The 20,348-nt window shown below is 48.4% G+C and overlaps 1 protein-coding gene across 3 annotated transcripts; it reads right to left on the bottom strand.

Moving 5' to 3' along the window:
- Positions 1-6,290: 6,290 nt before the first annotated feature.
- Positions 6,291-20,238, bottom strand: Mfsd2a (major facilitator superfamily domain containing 2A). Of its 3 annotated transcripts, none has more exons than XM_035439648.1 (14): positions 19,246-19,620; positions 18,410-18,541; positions 15,846-15,970; positions 10,965-11,103; positions 10,767-10,845; positions 10,084-10,229; positions 9,556-9,646; positions 9,310-9,431; positions 9,104-9,187; positions 8,650-8,733; positions 8,432-8,544; positions 8,044-8,187; positions 7,775-7,951; positions 6,291-6,750 (listed from the first exon to the last, which is right to left on the bottom strand). In XM_035439648.1, the coding sequence occupies exons 1-14, from the start codon at positions 19,426-19,428 to the stop codon at positions 6,687-6,689; spliced, it is 1,683 nt and encodes a 560-aa protein (XP_035295539.1). In that variant the 5' UTR covers positions 19,429-19,620; the 3' UTR covers positions 6,291-6,686. The 3 variants fall into 3 exon arrangements, with proteins under 3 accessions (XP_035295539.1, XP_027254970.1, XP_027254971.1); XM_027399169.2 differs by lacking the exon at positions 19,246-19,620 and adding an exon at positions 20,106-20,238 and having other exon boundaries at positions 6,612-6,750; XM_027399170.2 differs by lacking the exon at positions 19,246-19,620 and adding an exon at positions 20,106-20,230 and having other exon boundaries at positions 6,612-6,750; positions 18,410-18,538.
- Positions 20,239-20,348: the final 110 nt, after the last annotated feature.

The raw sequence follows: 20,348 nt of genomic DNA, 5'->3' as shown, positions 1-20,348 counted from the left end.
ATAAATAAAATTTATTTTTAAAAAAGTGGAAATGTTCTCATAGCCTCATGTAGCTATGAGAACTTGGAAGGTGACTCTGTGTGACTGAGGAAATGAATTCTAATTTTTAATTGTTTTGAATTTAATTTAATCATAATAAATTTAAGATCCACATGTGACAGTGGTTATTCTGGTCCACAATGTAGTATTTTAATACTACATTGCATTTTATATTTGTAAGGGCATGGCTTTGTACATTATTTTTAAAACCTGTTCACTTTTTCAGTGGTAATGATGGAGCTCAGGTATATTCATTTTTTACCCCATTTCTTACTGAGTTTTCTTGTTGTTGAATTGTAGTTTTTCGGTTTATTTACTTGAATTCTCTTAGAATAAACACATCTTTGACAAATGAAGGTAATTTTACCTATTCTAGTTCACTTTTTATTTTATTTTCTTATCCAGTTGCATTGGCCAGTAGAATTATTTATGTGTTTGTTTTAGTGGTCCTGTAGTTCAATCTCAGAGCCTTGTCTATGCTAAACAAGAGCTCTAATGAGTTTCATCTCCAGGGTCTTACTGTGGAGCCCAAGCTGGCCTTTAACTCATGATCTTCCAGCCTCAGCCTCCTCCGAACTGGGATTACAAGCATGTGTCATTACTCCAAGTATTGTCCAATGTAATTTACATATTTATATTGATAGTGGACAAGGATGGTTATAATTATTCTCGTTCTCACCAGTGAGTTCCTTCCTTTCCAACCCTCCTTACCCTGCCTTTTTTTTTTCAGTGTTAGAAACTGAACCCAGAGCCATATGTCCTGTAGGCATAGGCATGTGATTTCTTTCTCAGCTATATGAAAATGATAGAAACAAGTGACAGATAAATTTTTCTTTCTTCCATGCTTGCTGCTCTTCTGGTGACTTTTGTGTTGCTGAATAGGGGTGTCACTCACTGTTTCCCAAGTTAGTATGCCAGGCGCCACCTTTTCCCTGTCATTTCCCCCTCTCTTTGCTCCCTCCATCTGTACCAGGCTGAATTGCTGCCAAGCCATCCTCTCTGTTCTCTCCTGCCAGCACCCAGGTGGCATGTTAGAACTTCATTCATTCTGGAACATTACACAAACAGCCTCTTCATTAAAAAAAAAAAAAAAAAAAAAAAAAAAAAAAAAAGACTTCCAACTAGGCTGGTGAGATGTGTGAGCAGGTAAGAGCACTTGCTGGGTTCTATAAAGGCAGAAGGAAAGAATAGATAACACAAAGTTGTCCTCTGACCTTCACACACATGCACACATGTACACACACACACACACACACACACACACACACACACACACACACACACACACACACAAACCATGATCAGCAGCATCATCATTTTAAAAAATTTTTTTAAATGTGTGTGTGTGGGGCTGTTCCTGCTTTCTATTCTTGTACTCTGGCTTCCTTGAGTCTTTGTTAGAAATAAGTCTGGGGTCGAAGTGCCTGGAAAAGGCACACTTTACTCGTGTTCAAGAGAGCGTGCTCACAAGAGCACACACAGAGAGACGTGAGTAAGTACTTGGTTTTTATTCTAACTTAGGGCGTGACCATATCTTTTTTTTCCTCATTGGCTGTCATCCATCGCACAGTCTTATCCGATTGGCTAGTCTGAAAGGAACAGGAAATGAAGGAGGAAGGAAAAGGGATCTCTGCTCCGCTGAGAAAGGGGTCATTGCTCTAGGCCAACAAATTCCTGGAATGCAGTAAGGAGTGAGAGGGAGTAAAACGTTAGCTTACAAGGTGAGGAAAAGGGAAAGATTTTAGTTTCTTGTCTTGAACACAAGTTTTATAGTTCTCGGGTTTGGTATTTCTTACACTTTACCCTCAGAGAAGGCGACACAGCACCTCTACATCCTTCACCTGCCATGTGGCTCATCTGCTTAAAATTAACAGCACTGTGCTCTTCTTGGAATAGGACTGAAAGCCATGTGTGTCCGTGAGTGTGTGTGTTGAGGGGGGGGCTCACATGCGCGCCCACACCCTCCCTCTTCTATAGGGTTTCTCTGTGTAACAGTTCTGGCTGTCCTGGAACTCGCTCTGTAGATCAGGCTGGCCTCGAACTCAGAGATCTACCTGCCTCTGCCTCCCGAGTGCTGGGATTAAAGGTGTGCGCCTGTCCTGGTGCTCTAATCACACTCCTCTCATTCCTGTGTCCCATCTCTGGCCTCCAAGCTTTAGCACGGGCAGTTTGTCCGTTCTGCCTCTTTGCTTTTCTTCATCCTGATCTCATCCTGTACTTCGACACTTCCTTCCTCTACCTGGTAACATGCATGAAAACCTGTGTCCACTCAGTCCCAGGTTTCCAAAGCATGGAGAAAGTCCATGCTTGCTTGCTTGCTTGCTTGCTTGCTTGCTTGCTTGCTTCCTTCCTTCCTTCCTTCCTTCCTTCCTTCCTTCCTTCCTTCCTTTCTTTCTTTTGGACAGGGTCTCTCTACATAGCCCTGGTTGCCTTGGGCTCACTATATAGAGCAGGCTGGCCTCAAACTCAGAGTGCTAGGACTAAGGGTGTGCACAACCACCATTCCTAGCAAGGTTTACTCTTTTATAATGCAGTGGTCAGGGATCCAGCAGACTTTATTTTCAAATGTAAATCGCCTTCCTATTTAAGTGTTTTCAATGATATTTTGACAGCTCTCAAAATTAAATTTAAATCCTCACATGGCTTTCAAGACCCTGGGGTTTCTGGATACACACACACACACACACACACACACACACACACACACACAGACACACACACACACACACACCACTCAGCTGAAGCTTAGGCTCTCCACAGTCTGGTTCTTTCTGCTCTGAAGCACTAGGTTTTCTGTCCTTCAAATACACCAAACTATTTTGTACTTCAGGGCCTGAACTAGCTATTTCTTCTCCCCACACTACTTCACTCCAAGCTCCTTAAACATCTGACTAATTCTCCTTCCTGATTTAACTGTCAATGAATGTTTCTGAGCATTCTATCCTAATCTTCCTTGGTCACATCTCTCCTTTTTTTTTAATGTGCTTAGTACAATCTGAAATTATTTCTTATTGGTTTTAAGATTTTTTTCTTGACATAAAGTCTCATTATACAGCCCAGACTGGCCTTGAAATAGCTATAAAGACCAAACTAGCCTTAAATTCACAAATCTGCTTGCTTCTGCCTCCTGAGTGCTGGGATTAAAGGTCTGTGCCACCACACCTAGCTAAAGATTTATTTTCTTAATTCAGATGTGTGTGTGTGTGTGTGTGTGTGTGTGTGTGTGTGTGTGTGTGTGTGTCTATGTGGGTGAATGCCACATGTGTGCAGGTACCTGAAGAGTCCAGAAGAGGGCAGTGAATCCTGTGGGTGCTGGAACCAAACTTGTGTCCTCTGAAAGAGAGAAGCAAGTGCTCTTAACTGCTAAGCCATCTCTCTGGCCCTCTAAAATTGTATATCTCATTTTATTTTTAATTAATTGACTTATTTGTTTACTTGTTAATGTGTACTTCGAGGAACACACACCATCCGCACATATGTAGAGGTCAGAGGACAACGTGTGGCAATAAGATCCCTTCTTCCACCATGTGACTCCTGAGGATCAAATTCAGGCCAGACTTGGTAACAAAAACCATTACCCACTTAGCCATCTTGCCGGCCTTACTTTCTGAGATTATTTATTACATTCTGTCTATTCATCATGGTTCTCCACCAAGAATTCAAACTCTGTGGTTGTCACCAATGTCCTCAGAGCCTATCAGGTGTGTGACATATGACAGACTCCACTATAAATATGGAATAATATCTCAGATCCATGACTGATCTGGACTTTTTTTTAACAATGTTGAGGTCTTGTCCTTATCTCCCAGTAGGTGGCGCCAAAAGCACACATGGCCCTCTGCAGTGGTGGGAGCTGAGGGGGCAATGCAAATAGCTGAGGGCTAGGACCTGGGAAGAAACAGGTGGCTGCAGTAATGGCGGGGTCCAGACTGATTAAAGTCAAATAGCACGTCTTCCAATGGATGGGGAAGCAAGCAAGAGGGAGGGGAAAATGTGAGGGATCTAGAAGGGGCCTGGGGTAGCCAATGCCCCAATAGGTCATTAGTGAGATTTCTGGAATAAGTACGGCTCTCTGGAATCCTAGATCACTTCCCCCTTTTCACTATGTTCTGTATCCGGCCAAGTCACTCCTATGAATATAGAAGAGGGCCTTTGAAGAGGAAGGAACTGAAGAGAGGCAAGGCTTACCCATTTAAAGCTCCATAGGACATTTGGGGAAATATCCAGACAGGACTAAATCGGAGGGTCGGTAGGAACCAGGTCTGGCCTTGACTAAGCATTCTCCAGTCAGCTCCCATTCATTCAGCTCCACATGCCCACCCCACCCTCCCATTCTTAGCCACAGGCTATGTGTAAGAGACCTCCATAAGGTTGGCAAGACTCTGGAGCTGGCTTTTGGGGCAGAGGCTCCAGAACTGCCTCACAGAGGCTTGCTGGAACCAAGACCTGTTGGGTGAACACTGGCAGGTAGGAGAGCTGAAGCAGGAGATTATCTTGGATGGAGGGAGGGCTAAAGAAAGGACTGCACCAGATCTCAGGCTGGGCGGTCGCAGGGCTGTAGAGATCCCCAGGGATCATCTGCATGAAGACCTAGGTGACACAAGATCTCCGAAATAATTGCAGCAATAGAAAAGGAGCAAACTTAAAGATTTAATTTTTGTGGTTTTTGTTTTACATCAGTGGGGATTGAACACAGTGCCTCATACATGGCAGATAAACACTCTACTACCGAACTATATGCACAGCCCCAAGTAATAATATAATTGCCATTGCTATTATTGTTATTAGTGTTGTTTGAAAGATAAGACTTGGGCTGTGGGTGTGGTTCAGAGTCAGAGCATCTGCTTAGCCTGAGCAAAGTCCGGGATTTGATCCTCAAGGGTGCCAAAAAAATAAAACAAAAATAGAAAATAAAGACCAGCCTTGATGTCTGCTGGTTAGAACTGAGGAAAGGAAAGACAGGAGTGGGCCTGTGTAAACATTATAAAAATCCCTGAGCAGGGGGAGGGGGAAAAAAATCCCTGAGGACTCAGATGCAGGGACCAACCTAGGCCCCTGTGGCTCTTTTCTTGTCAGGCAGCCTCTGACTAAAAATGGCAGTTATAAAGGCCATGGGATTGGCCTAGTAGGATCAAGCCAGTCATTAAAGTGGTGAAAGATGTAGGGCCTACAGCCAAACAGCTTGGACTTAAATCAACCTACCCACTTACTAATGACCTTTGACAAGTCACTTAGCTTTTCCATGCCTTGGTTTCCTTATCTGTAAAGCCAGAATAATAACAGCACCTTCCTTGTAGGGAACCCATGACTAAATAAATTAGTATGTATGAATATGTATAACAGTGCCTGTTTGAAACACTATGAAAATTACCAGAAGTTTATCTGAATTCAAGGGCAAAGCAATCCCAAATGGTTCCAACACTTCTCTCAGGGTCTCATTTATCTGGGTATAAAAGAAGGAGGCTGGACTAGTTCACTTCCTGAAGGCCCTGCCAATTTTACTTCCTGTGTGTTTGGAGCTTGACTTGGGTGTATGCAACCCAGTGGTATGGTACGGTGACCCTTGCAAACGTATAAGAGCCAACTATTAAGTTCTCAGGAATTTATAAGATGGTACAAGCAAGAGTAACTTGAATTGGCTGCAGTGGGAATGTTTACACTGCAGGAATGAAACATCATAGACTCACCACTACCGGACACCACAACTAGACACATACAGTCTCCACCTTCAACATTACTGACAACAGTTATGGGATAAGTCTCCAGGGACAATACAGACCCCCAACCAGAACACCTAGCCCCACGGACTCAGTTATTATACACATGGTGATGGACAGAAAACAGTGGCCTGCTGTTTCCTTAGTCTTTCTCACATGGGGACACGGGGAGCAGTGGTTAAAGTACTAAGACTCACAGAGATGAGGTGAAGCTCCACTTACATCATTCTTTGCCATGTGACTTTACCACATCCCTTTTAATGCTAGAGCTTGGGTTTTCATATTTTTTCTTTAAGACAGGGGCAGTCCTGCCATGACACAAGGGTTCCACAGGTTCGATGAGATCACCATGAACGGTGTGCCAAGCCAGCATAAGGCACTTGGTACAGAGTAAATGTCAGGCAAGGCAGCTATCATGTCCTCAGGCGCACTGTCCCACTCACAGGCACCTGTGGCTTTGTGAGCCTATTGACTATCTGGACCTCACCAAAGGGCTTCATGGATGGCTAAGAACATAGATGGAAAGGAGGCAGCCTTGTTCTCCAGTTTTTATGAAAATTAATAACATTAATAGCTCACAGACATATACATACACACCCGTCACTATATACATAGTCATTAAGTTATTAATTAGTCTCTGTATAAAACGTTTCTACATTAGTGTTCTGAGCTAGGCCCAGTCAGTCCTTGGCATATTCACAGTAGCAGCCCTAGGGCTTGGCCCTGTGGGCAGGCAGTGAGGAGGCTACAGAGCGGCCAGCCCTTCAGTGGGCACAGATGTCCTGGGCCGCTCACCCTCCATCCAGTCCTTGGTTCCTGTCTTGACACAGGAAGAACAGCTGTTCAGTGCGAGGACAAAAAGATCCCGTGCCACATGCTACCTGGTGCTCCAGGTGCTTTGTGTGGTGGATGTAGGTAACATGGCAGGTCCTAGAGAATGCTGGCCAGCTCTGTGGAGTCTGTGTCAGAGCAACCTGAGCTGCTGGCTTCGTCTCTGCAACAGAAAAGATAGGTTAGAGGAAACAGCTTTACCCTCCTCTCCTGCCACCTGCCTTAGCAATCTTGGCCCTGGAGTCCAAGCCAGCTGTCAGTCTTGTCTACACCACAGGGCCAGTCACTCCCACTGTCGGGCCAGAAACTGCTGGTTGCTGTTCCTGCTGAACCTCAGAGAGCCACTGGCTCTGGCGGGCTGACAAGGTGCCATGAGTCATTCCACCCTGCCCTATCATTTCTGGCCACGACAGCGGGCCTGTGTGCCAGGAGAGCATCAGAGTACAGGTTGCAGCTAGAGCACAGGGCAGGGCTCAAAGCCTTATCCACATCTCCTGGCTAAACTTCAATTTTCTTCATCTGCAGGCTAGGAATCATAAGAATCTTGCCATGGGAGTGGCTGTCATCCCAGCACTTAGGAGGAGAGCCAGGTTAGCCTTGGCTACACAACTAGTTTGATACCAGCCTGAGCTAAATGAGACCCTGTCTCAAAAAAATACAAAACAAAACACCTCATCTGCCTAGGATGGATTTTTTTAGAAGGCTGGGGTAGGGGGTGGGGGTGTCCTGGAAGCAAACTTCTAAATACAAACTGCTTCAGAACAGGGAGTTTGGGTTGGTTTTAGAGATAGGATCTCTCTACATAGTTCTGTCCTGGAACTCACTACGTAGACCAGGCTGTCCTCAAATTCACAAAGATACACCTGCCTCTGCCTCCTAGAGTTCTGGAATTAAAGGCATGTGTCACCAGACCTGGCCATTTTCTGTTTGTCATTTGTTTGTTTGTTTTATTTTGTTTTTGTTTTTCCTGCCACAATGCTGGCACTCAGAAAGTGTTTGTTGCTTGTTAAGTAAATACATACAAAGGCAGTCAGTGTGATACCTAGCGCATAGCTAAGAATTGTCTGGATGTGTTCACCAGTGGCACCAATGGCACACACACACACACACACACACACACACACACACACACACACACACGCACACACGCACACACACTCACACACACCCCTTCCCCCCACTCTTACCGTAGAGCCTGCAGAGCTTTCTTATTCTGCCGTCGCTTCTCTTCATCGATGGGATACAGCTTGAAGAGTAGCAAGCCCAGTAGAATGAGGATGATGGGAGCCATGGTCACCAGCATCTTCAGTGTAAACTTGACCTGTTCTGGCTGGGAGCACCCCTGTGTCTGGTACTCGGCAAAGCTGTGGGACCCAGTGGGCAAGTAGTGGTGAGGATGGAGTGCTTGGACCCTGCCCTTGTCCCTAGCCTTGCCCAAGACTCACAGGCTACTCACTCAAGACTGAGGGTAGAGACACCCAGTGACACTCCAGAGGCAAACTTGGTGAAGAAAACATAGAAGGAAAAGAAGATGGGCTCGGTGCCAGGGGAGTTAGGGTGCTTCAGGTGGAAGTCATCAATGACATCAGGCAGCATGGACCTATGCGGAGTGGGTAGTGGTAGCCATGAGTTACCCTTACCTAGCCACCAGCCCATATGGTATCTGTGTCTGTGAGAAGGAACTGCCTTCCGGGAACTTGCAGACCCACCTCATCCCAGACTCTTATTCTGCCTGTCTTATTATTTCCTGTCTGTAGAAAGACAGGAAAGGAGCCACCAGAGCACAGGCCCTGGATGGAGGGTGTTGGCTGGGGAATAAACTCAGTGACTCCATATATACCTACCAGGGTAGTAAGAAAGCAGCAGCTACACTGACACCAGCGGCTATGGCCACCACGTAAGTGACGATTAGATTACTCTTCATGAGGGCCACCAAGATGAGAAAAGGAACTGCTGACTAGAACAGAGAATGAGGAAGATGCGTCACCTAGGAGGTCCTCATCTGTAACCCCACCACACATAACCAGTACAACCCAAACTCTACCCCTTAAGCCCCACTCACTGAGATCCCAACATAGACAGCTGTTTTCTTGCCAAATCGGGTTAGGAACCACTGCCAGATGGGGATGGTAAATGTGGCCGAGAGCTGTGAGTGACAGAAAAGGTAAATCAGGTGGGTGACTGCAGCAATGAACTTTCTTGCCCTTCCCAGGCTCCCAGGGATGCTCCCAGGTCAGCCACCAGCAGCGAAGAAGTTGACAGGCATGTCTGATGGCTTCCCAGGGAAGCTGAGAGCAAACCATCCTCGAATGTAAAGCTGCCCAAAGTTGTTGGCATCCTTGCTTTTGTTGTACCAGGCCACCCTCAAATTCTCCTCTTATATCCCTCCCTAAGTGATTTTGTAGGTGAGGTCCAGGGAAACCTCCCTCATCCCATCATGACTAAGGACCAGCCTGAAGGTATCCTCTGACAGTCCAAAGACCCATTCATCAGCCAACCATATGCCCCGTACTCACCATGATGGCCAGGAGGAGGTTCTGGAACTCGTTTCGGAAGCCCAAGGTATAGGTACAGAACAAGGCAAAGTTGCCCTCCACCAGCTGAGAGACAGGGCAGGACAAGGAAATGAAGGGGAGAAGGTGACTTGGGGATTACAGAGACCTCTACTTGCCCCACTCCTATTATACCTACTCTCAGGATGAGCCTCTCAGGCCCCACTCACCATGAAAGCCAGGGAGGTGAAAAGGAAGCCTGCGATGAGCTTGACATAGGGGCCATGACTCATGACCAGCCGGAGGCCCTGAAAGAAGGGCATCGACTCGGCCTGCTGGGCCTCATAGGACTCTAGGGATCAGAAAGGATGATGAAGAGGGAACAGAAGTCCGTCCCAAAGCCTGAGGACCAGGCAGAAGGGGACCACTGCTCCCCTGGGCTACGGGCTGAACCCCCCCCCCAGCACACTTCTCACCTCTCTGCTCCCGCACGCCTAGAGCCAGAATGATGGCGCAGATGACGTAGATGGAGGCAATGATCCCTGCTGCCAGCAGGTATGCATTTTGCTATGACATACAGAGACAGGGTCAGTCTGATCTCAGCCCAGCAGCCCCACTCCACGATCTCAGGCCAGGCCTTTCTCCTGTGGGGGCCTCACTGTCTCCATCTGTGAACCAGGAGGGTCATCCTGGACCTGCTGTTGCTTCCCAAGGCTGGGCTAAGTCCAAGTATACAAAACGTTATACGGCCAGACTACGTAGTATGTGAGCCCACAGCCCAAGTCTTCCCCCATCTCTGCAACTTGCTGGGACCCTAGGCAAGTTACTCAGCCTCCCAGGCTTCACTTTCCGTGTCTATAAAGTAGGTATATGTACATACAAATATTTACATTTACCAGATGCCCACTAATTAATAAACACTAGCTGCTATTACTACTTTTAGGATAACTGCAAAGCACCCCATTTGCACTCCCTGCAAATCCCTGCCCCACCAGGTGCCTCACCGTTTCTTTGAGGGAGGTGGTGCTCTGTGTACGATTGACAATTGCAGAGCCATTCTGGTCCTGGAAACAAGGTGCATTGGCTTGGCCCACAATTTGTCCTTGGATTGCTGTGCCTATCACTGTACCCAGCACTTCCACGGTCATCCCTAGGCAGGGAAAGGGTCTTTTTGGATGTGACTCATGGCCCATAGGCCTGGGGAGGAAGGTCAGATGGGAATCAATCTTGGCTCCAGGTAAGTGGGCTCAGGGGCAGGGTGATGACATTTCAACCTACATTCATGGTCTTTCTTTACGAAACCTTCAGCTCAGTCCCCCTACCCTGCGGGGTCCCATTTGAGCAATAAAGAGGTTGAGTTATTTTTTAACATGCTTTCATGGATGGGGATATAATTCAATGGTTAAGTGCTTAGCAGACACAAGGCTCTGGGGTCAATCCCCAGCGTCACAAGAGACAGGGACAGAGGGAGGGGAGTTACACACACACACACACACACACACACACACACACACACACACGCACGCACGCACGCACGCACGCACGCACGCACGCACGCACATTAAAGAGTAGAGCAAAGAGCTAGGCCCACAAAATACAAGGTGTGGGAGGGGGGCTAGGAGAGGAGAGGTCCAGGGCCCCCTGTGGGCAGGGCTGAGCTGATGGGGGAGGGACTTACTATACTTACTATAGGCAGTGGCAGAGTCTCGCTCACTTTGCTCTGTGCTGATGAACATGGTGAGTGCTGAGTAGGGAACGTGGAAGCACTATTGTGGAAGAGAAGCAATCGGTCAGTTAGATGGATGGAGAGACCTGCAGAGGCCCCAGGGAATCACCCTTGACCCTGCCCCTTGCCAGAGTACCAAGTGGAGGAGCCTACACTCACCGTAACGAGTGTCTCAAAGAGGCAGTAGAAAAGCAGGTACCAAAGGAACCCATGTGACCTTCCCATCCCTGGTGGGAAGTCAGGCACGAACCAGATGAGGAAGTAGGCGATGATGGCCAGGGGAGTGGAGAAGATGATCCTAAGGAAGAGAAGGGTCTGAGTGGAGGCCAGAGAATTCTAAGAGCCCAAATCTGTCCCACAGGTGACAATCAATGGAGAAGGAAGTTTCTACTCTGAACCCTCCTAACCCACAGCCTCAGGGGGAAAGACTGATGGCCATGCCTGAAGGACAGACTGCGGGCAAGCTCCTGGACCAAAGTCTTGAGCAAGGAGCATGAAGGGGTCAGAGAGCAGGGAGCATGAAGTCAGATTCCAAGTCTCATGCATATCTTTCCTGGAGCAGGAGTCCCAGTGAAGAGTGAGGTCCCAGCATCTGCCCTGTACCCTCCGTTCTTCACCTGTACACACACTGGGAAGCTAGGGTGGGTGGGAGAGGCCAACTTCAGGTGGAGGAGAGAGGGGCCACGGAAGAGGAATGGGCCCAGTCACAGAACTCGAAGGAGGGTGGGGGGCAAAATCCGGTCCACATGCAAGTCCAACCTACCATGAGAGGCTATTCCTCAGGATGGATCAACTTCACAGCATTAGCATATGACGCTGAGTACAAAGGCTAAAAGGAGGAAGCCTCGGGCCAGCAATATGGCTCCAAGGGTAAAAGCGCTTGCTGCTAGGCCTAACAACCTGATATTTTCCCCTGGAACACGCACCAACTCCCACAAGTTGCCACATGCACTGTGGCATGCGCACATGTATGCGCACACGCTCACACACAAGCACAATAATTTTTTTTTTTTTTTTAAAGAGGAAGGCCGAGGTACATACGCTTCTGGGACCCAATTCTGAGTCTGTCACGATAAAAACTTAGTCTTGGGCAAGTTATTTAACTTCTCTGAGACTCGGCTTCACACTTATAAAATGGAAATAAGAAAAAGTACACTGCCTACATTCAACATTTACCCAAATATTTATGAAGCTCAAAAATATGCTAGAACTATTCTGACTGTTGAAGATGTATCCATGAGGAAAAAGACACCATTGCTCTCGCAGAACTCACACTCTAGTTGGTAAACAACATAAATCACATGTTATTCAGCCCTAAAAATGAGAATCTTGACACACGCTACAACACAGAACCTTGAGGAACGGCCATATGAAATAGGACTGTCTCTAAAAAGACAAGTATTGTACAGTTTAACTTATGGGAGTGGGGGTGGGTCTCCAAATCTAGTTTCATATTCACTCTGCAAGATATGTTAGCTGCTAAGGGCACTTACTATGCCTGATGACCTGAGTTCAAATTCACCGAACCCATATGGCAGAAAGAATGAACTCCTGAAAGTTGTCCCCTGACCTACACATATACCCCACAATATTTCACCCTTGAACAACAACAACAACAAAGGAAGTGGTTAATGGGGCGTGGGGGGGGGAGGAGTAGGAATTATCTCTTGATAAACTCAAAATTTTGGTTTGAAAGATGAAAAAGTATTGGAATGCACTAGGCAGTGGTGGTGTGTGCCTTGAATCCCAGCATTTGGGAGGCAGAGGCTGGCAGATCTCTGTGAGTTTGAGGCCAGCCTGGTCTACAGAGCGAGTTCTAGGATATCTAGAGCTGCACAGAGAGACCTCGTCTCGAAGAAAGAAAAAAAAAAAAAGGTTACATTGAGCTGGGCATGGTGGCACAGGACTGTAGTCCCCACATTCAAGAGACAGAGGCAAAAAAACAAAAAAACAAAAAAACAAAACAAAAAAAAAAACCCCGTGAATTCAAAGTCAACCTGGGCTACATAGTGAGATCTGTTTTTGTTTTTGCTTTTTTTTTTTTAAATGAAGGGCATGGGGGCTGGAGGGAGGGCTCAGCACTTAAGACCTAGGTTAATTTTCAGTACCTCATACCCTTTCTAACTCCAGTTTTCAAGAGATCCAACATCCTCTTTTGCCCTTAGGTACCAGGCACAGGTGTACATGCAAGCAAAACATTCACACACTTATATATATATATATATGTGTGTGTGTGTGTGTGTGTGTGTGTCTGATATATATATATGTATATGTGTGTGTCTGATATATATATATATGTATATGTGTGTGTCTGATATATATATATATAAATATATATATATATATATATGTGTGTGTGTGTGTGTGTGTTTGATTTTGCTTTCGTTTTTTGAGACAGGGTCTCTCTGTGTAACCATGTAGACCAGGCTAGCCTCAAATTCAGGGAATCCCTGACTCTGCTCTCAAGAGGTAGAAGCAGGTAGATTTCTGTGTGCTTGAGGGCAACCTGGTCTACATAACAAGTTGCAGGGCAGCCTGGGCTACATAATGAGACCCTGTCTCAAAAACAAAACAAACAAGGAAGGGTTGAGCTGGAGGTGTTGGTACATGACTATAATCTGAGCATTTAGGAGGTGGAGAATCAGGAGTTGGAGGCCAGCCTGGGCTTCAGGAAACCTAGTCTTCAAAGAACAAAACCAAGCAAAGATCAAGGCTATAGAACAATAAATTGCCTGGCATGTGCAAGGTCCTGTGTTTGAATTCAGAAATAAGTCCATAAATAAGGTAAACTTTATATACATACATATATATGTATATATATTATATATATTGTCATGGTCTTTATATAGTTATATAACCGATTAAAAGGTGGCAAATGCTATGAAGAAAAGAAAACAGGCTACATTAGGCTAAAGCCAAAGCAAGGTAAGTAGACACCACACTGAGGTTGCAGTCACAACTGGCTGAGCGGGCAGTAACTGAGAAGGTGTGGATGTGGTCAGGGAGCCTGCATTACAGACCTCTGAGGCAACTGTGGGCCCAGGCAGGGGACAGTCAGTGCAAAGGTCCTTAGGCCAGAGTATGGAACAGCAGGCAGGGCCCATGGGCTGGAGCGCAGTGAGCAAGGGAGATGGAATTAGGAGATAACGTGGAGAAAATGGGACACCTCACAGGCAAGTAGAAGGACTTCTACTCTGTGGGGTGAAGTAGACTCCAATCTTAAGTAAGTTGACAGAAAAAATGTTGAACAGTACTTGGGACATTAAGTGTTTGCTGTGATCATATCAGGAGGGTTCAACAGGAGAAGTGGCCTTCGGGAACCACTACAGGCCAGGACCACGAGTGGACAATTACTGGTAATCAACCTCAGGGGCAGCCTGCTGCATCTCAGCCTCTCCTGCGTGTCCCTGATGACTGGGTCTCACAGATGGCCTTAGAAGTCCTGGGAAACAAAGTCAGCACCCTTGTAGTTTGTAGTAGGGGCTTGGAGTAGGAACTGCCCTGGCTAGGGCTAACACTAAACAACCCGGACAGATCCAGCCTCTCTATGGTGTCTGGACCTGAGGAGATGCAACCTGGGATGAATACAAGGGCCCCTCAGCCTATGAGCCATCGCATGTGTATTCTGACACATACCCAGGCACTTGCCACCCAGAATGCAGCCTAAGGGGTCCCCAGCAACTTCCATGGAGTAACTGTCATACTGATAAGTAAAAGTCCTCAGATCTCCCTCCCACAGGGAGGCCTTGCTGGCTCTCCTTCTCCTTCCACCCCTCCACGTTGTCTCCTCAGAAAACAGGGCTCCTCCTCAGCCTTCCTCAAACACTCCATCCTCTTAGGCGGGCAGCTGAACAGCGATGCTGGCCCAGGAACCCGATGTGACTGGGAGTAACCCCGTGCCGCAGCGCAGCAGACAGTGGCCTCCTATTGGCTGGGCCTCATGAGGCGATGTGGGAGCAGGGCCCCGCCCTCCACCAGCTGCCAGGAGGCCGGCACCCGGCCAAGTCTCACAGGCTGGCGGGACTCCCTGAGTAGCTTGCCCAGGTAAAGAAGGCTCTTCTGCCCTCCCCTCCATCCCCTTGGCCATGAAGCCTGGATCAAAGGCTCCAAGCTGGGCTTTTGCCAGGGGCTGGCAGGATTGGGGTGGGTGGGGGGCCTCGTGGGAAAGGAAACTGTGGAGGTGCAGAGGCTGCTGGAAGATCTTTGAAGGCCGGAGACCAGGTATGGGCGCCCCTGGGGCAGGAAGGCGCCCACTTAAGCTTGGATGGGCTGGAGATGAAAGGGGTACACTCCCCCACCCCCTGAAGCAGGATGTCCTGGAGGGAACCAGAGCCCCGGCTTGGCCTGTGTGTGTGTCTCCATCACTGTCTGATCTATGGCAACTGCCTCCCCCAACCTTGCCCCACCGGCTGAGGCTGAACAGCACCAAGAGAAGAAATAGTCCCTTCACTCAAGGCATTGGAAATGATGGGTCTGCAATTCTATTCTCAGCATCGTCCCTACCTGTGGCCTACCATTAACCACCTTGAAGGAATGTCAAATTGGGTATCAATACCTGCCAGGCACTATTCTGAGTGGTTTACATATTAAAATCCTCATCATACTTCCATTTTACCTAAGGTTCAGAGCTGTTAAGTAACTTGCTCAAGACAGCACATCTGTAAATAGTGAAACTGCCATTCAAACTCAGGCAACCTCTGAACTCTTCTGAAGACCAACTTCTGCCACTACAGAAGTGACCAATGGGAGAAATGAGGATTTCAGCTTCACCAGAGTGGATGGAACTTGGGGAACACTGAGGCCTGAGCTGAGGGAGGGTAACTAACTCCACACTTTGGCCAGCCCAGAAATGAACTGGCTAGGTGTCCCAGTGCCCATGTCTGGGGCAGGTAAGACCTCAGCTTGGTTTCCAACACCTTTGAGCTTTTGTGTCACCCTTTGCCCTCAAGCCCCAGCCTTCGACAAGAGCTAGAAGGACAGAGGGAAAGATGCAACAGAAGCCTGGCCCTCAGCATGTCTAAGGAGTGCCTCTCTACTTACCAGGGCATGAGGCGGCCCAGGCGGGTCCAGGAGGACTTGCTGATGCAGAAGCCCACCAGAGGGTCAGTGAAGGCATCCCAGGCTCGGCCCACAAAAAGGATAATGGAAGCAGGGAGTGGTTCCACCTGCCATGGGGAAGAGGCCGAAGAAGACATCCTTCAACCTTTGGTTCACCTTAGAGGGGCTTCCCTCACTGCTGCAGCCAGGCCACCATGACCGGCTCCCACCTGGGTCTTTAGTGTTTCCACTCACTTTTCTCATTTTTGAGACAGGGTTTCTCTTGTGTATCCCTGGCGGTCCTGGAACTCACTCTGTAGATCAGGCTGGCCTTAAACTCAGATCCACCTGCCTCTGCCTCCCGAGTGCTGGATCAAAGGTGTGGGCCACCACCACCCAGTTTCACTCACTTTCTTAAGAATGACAATAGCAGATCCAGGGGGTTAGCTCAATGGTAGCATGATTGCTTGCCTGGAATGGATGATTGCTTGCCTGGAGTAGATGACTGCTTGCCTACAATGGATGATTGCTTGCCTGGAATGGATGAGGTGTTGGGTTCAATTCCCTCACAGTGTGAAAAACAATAATGACAACAGTAGCTGGGCAGTGGTGTTGCATGCCTTTAATTCCAGAACTCGGGAGGCAGAGGCAGGTGGATCTCAGTGAGTTTGAGGCCAGCCTGGTCTACAGAGCGAGTTCCAGGACAACCTCCAAAGCAATACAGAGAAACCCTGTCTCGAAAAACCAATGATGATGATGATGATGACGACAAAAGCATTTCTCTGATAACTGTGTTATCAGAGTAAGACTGTCCAAAGCTTTCCTGGTTCTTTCCTTCCCCTCTGCTACACTTAAAACCATCTCACCAAACAGAATGAACACAGAATCATTTCCTTCCTTCCATCTCACAGTTCTGAGCCCCTGACCACCTGATAACAGAGCTAGTATTTGTTCCCTGGACAACCACAATGAGCCTCAGTTTTGCCATCTGTGTAAGAGTTATGGGTTGTGGTGTGTTTTATGAGGTCAGGCTTTATCCTGGATATGGAAAGAAGAATGGATAGATGCTTTCTTTCATCATCTTTTTTTTTTTAGGATTCATTTTATTATTTTAAATTATGTGATTGATTATGTGGGGCAGGGAGTGTGTTGAATGAATATAGGAGACCAAGAGCACTGGATCCCCTAGAGCTGGAGTTGTAGGCAGCTGTGGTTGTGAGTGGCCTGGTATGGGTACTTACGACCCAGGTGTTCTGAAGAAATCATAAGCCCTTAACCAGTGAGCAACCTCTCCAGTAACTTCCCCCACCATGACACTGTGTGTGTGTGTGTGTGTGTGTGTGTGTGTGTGAGAGAGAGAGAGAGAGAGAGAGAGAGAGAGAGAGAGAGAGAGAGAGACAGACAGACAGACAAGGTCTCATTTGTAGTCCTGACTGGCCAGTGCTGGTGTTACAGATGTGTGCCACTATGCCTGCTCCATAGATGTTTTTTAGAAAGTGGCCAGTCACCTCCAAAAACTCTAGGTTCTAAATACAAATTTTTCTGGCTTCAACCTCATCCATAAAACTTTTATTTATTTATTTACTTTGTTTTTGAGACAGGGTCCCAGGCTGGTTTTGAAATCTCAATCCTCCTGTCTCAGCCTGCTAAGTACTGGGGTAACCGGCATGTGCCGCCCTGTCCAGTTGTCAAAACCCTGCACTGGAAAGTTGGTGGCCCTTCATGAACTGTTCTCCCCTACCCTACACTCACCCCACTTACTCTAACCCCATTTTATGCTCAACTGCAAGTTCCTCTTAATTATAACCCCCTAGAGACCCAGCCATGGGAACTATTTGAAACCTAGTTACTGAATGAGTCTTCTGTCCTTTCTGGGGCTCAGTGTTCCACACCTGCAAATGGAAACTAATATGCCTCACTTGCCCAGCGATGCTACACAGAGGGCACCCTGGAGCCATGGTTACTCAGTCTCCCACTTTCTCATCCAGACAGAGTGAATTCTTTGGATGCCAGGCTGCAGGCCAAGGCTTCTCAAATACACACAGTAGCCCTGCTTCACCCAAACTATCCCTCCCCAGCAGAGACCCCAAGTAATGGGGCATTCTAAGATGCCCACACCTTCAGGTTTCCCTACCCACCACCAAGCTGCCACTTCTCAGGTGAGGGTGAGATACAATTCTTCCAAGAGCCTGGCAACATCCATTAAAACCCTGAGCCAAGCCAGCTGACTGTCTTTCAGCCAGGGACATGGTGTGCCAGTCTCTTCTAAGAACAGCGTCACCAATGGGTCCCATTCTCCCTCACAGCCGCTTAGTCCTCCAGGCTCTATTGCTCCTGCCAGGCAAGGGAGAGTCGCCAGCTATGGTCCCTGGGGCAGACAGACACCCCCACACACACACCCACATTTCCTAAAGCCTTAGTTTTCATCCACTGTGACCCTGAGTGGCAGCCAAGGAATGTGTTCTGGTCCTGTTTTACTATAAGGGAAAACTGAGTGAACCCACCAAAAGGAGCCTACTGCTTCTACCTCTGGATACTGGAGACGCCTTTGGCGCTCAGGCACTCACCTTAGCCACATCCAGCAGATAGATCTGCAGAAAAAACCCCAGGGCACAGCCTGTTAGCTGGTATGGGGCCCCTCCAACTGCATAACAAAGCTTGTTGCAAATGGACAATTGCTGCTTCTTCTTTGGTTCCTTCTGGGGAGAAAAGGAAAGCCTGGGTGTAGCAACCTAGAAGGTGCCAGAGGCCAATTGGGCCAGCAGGAACAGCTCCCATCTTGCCCAATTCCCACCTAGGTAAATCCTACTTACCCTACCCCAGAAGAAGTTGGCCCTTAAACTTAGACTTATCCCCCTACCTCCTCCAGACAATGAGGAAACCTATCACCCTCCATCTTTAAAGATCTTCTCCCAGGCCAGGTGTGATGTCACATGCATTTAATCCCAGCCCTTGGGAGGCAGAGCCAGGCAGGTCTCTGAGCTTGAGGCCAGCCAGCCTCAAGAGAGTTCCTAGACAGCCAGGACTACACAGAGAAACCCTGTCTCAAACAAACAAAACCAAACAAACAAATATAAAAATCTTCTCCCAGGCCCCCAGCCATTGCTCCTTTCCAAGTTACCCAGAGAGAGCATGTTGTAGCAGTGGACCGGTTCCTGCCCCGCACTAGCTGCCACAACCTGAAAATCCTCTTGCTGCCCAAGGCTGCCTGAGCCCAGCCCAGGCTCCCTCCCTGACGCCCCGCAGGAGCCAGGATCCACCTGCCTACTTCGTGAGGCACCAAGGCTGCAGGGAGGCCCCAGCCTAGCCCACTGCATCCACAGCTGTTCCTTCCATCTGTCTCAAACTTCCCGGGCCCCTATGGGCAATCTTCAGCTCCAGGCAAACCCTTGAACAGCCCTACCTTCCAGCTCCCTGACACAAACTCCTTCCAGCTCCCTGACACAAACTCCTTCCAGCTCCTAGGGGACCTTGGAGAGGGGTGAAAGAGCTCCAGGTGCAGGGCTCGGCCTTCTCCGGGTGGAGCACTAGGGGTGGCTGAGGTTGCCCGGGGAAAGTAGAGATTAGTCATACATGGCAACAGCATAATTGCTCACTCGCTCCTTCCAAGATCAGTTAATAAAATTAAAAGGAAAAGTTAAGCACCTCCCAAGAGGATCTATTGTCAGCAACCCCTTTCCTGGGGGCCGCATGGTTTCATAGGGTTGTTAAATAGATGCACAGAGCTAGGACTGATCAGAGAGCGAGAGAAAGAGAGAGAGAGAGGGACGGGGAGTCGAGACGCGCGGAAAGCTGTGCCTGTGAACCTATCACACAAACGCTTTCCGCATGCGGCTCCTTTAAGAGCAGAGCCCTTGTTCTTATGAATGAACTTGAGCGGCCCTTCCAGAGTTAAAGCGTGAGAGTGGAGGGGTGAGAGATGGAGCACCAAGGGGACTCTCGGATTTTGGGGGTCTTTCCAGATCTAAGGAGAGAAACTAGCGTGGCTCAGGACAGAAGAACCTAGAGAGCTGGGGAGAGCCCCACGCCATGTAGAGTTGCCGGCACTGCTCTTGGCGCAAACCCAGTGTAGGGGTGAGCAAAGGGGCTACAGACTTTCTCCATCACTCCCAGGTCCCGGAGCACCCCTTGGACTTTCTTCTTTTCCAAGCCTCGCTGTACCCTGCTACCCTCCAGTGTCCCAAGACCAGGCCTAATCGCAGAAGCCCCTGTGCCCACCTCTCGGCCTGCCCACCACCCCTTGTCCTCCTCTCGGGACCTCACCTTCACCTGGACCGGCCGGTCACTGGCTTGGAGGATGCCGGTGGGGAGCAGCCCCGCCGCGGAACCGCTCTCAGCGCCCTCTCCTTTGGCCATGACCCGCGGGCCACGCCGTCTGGAACCGGGACGCCGAGATGCTGCTGTGTTCTGCCGGCCCGCGCTCGCCTGGGGCTCCCCGTCCTAGGCGCAGCCGCAGCTACCAGCACGTTTGCCAGCACTGAGCAAACCAGGAACGCCGGCAAGGAA

The sequence above is a fragment of the Cricetulus griseus genome, chromosome 2 (assembly GCF_003668045.3).
Source record: "Cricetulus griseus strain 17A/GY chromosome 2, alternate assembly CriGri-PICRH-1.0, whole genome shotgun sequence".
In the NCBI taxonomy this organism is placed as follows: Eukaryota; Metazoa; Chordata; class Mammalia; order Rodentia; family Cricetidae; genus Cricetulus; species Cricetulus griseus.
Note: the sequence above shows the minus strand (reverse complement) of the source record. Positions and strands in the feature narration are given on the sequence as shown.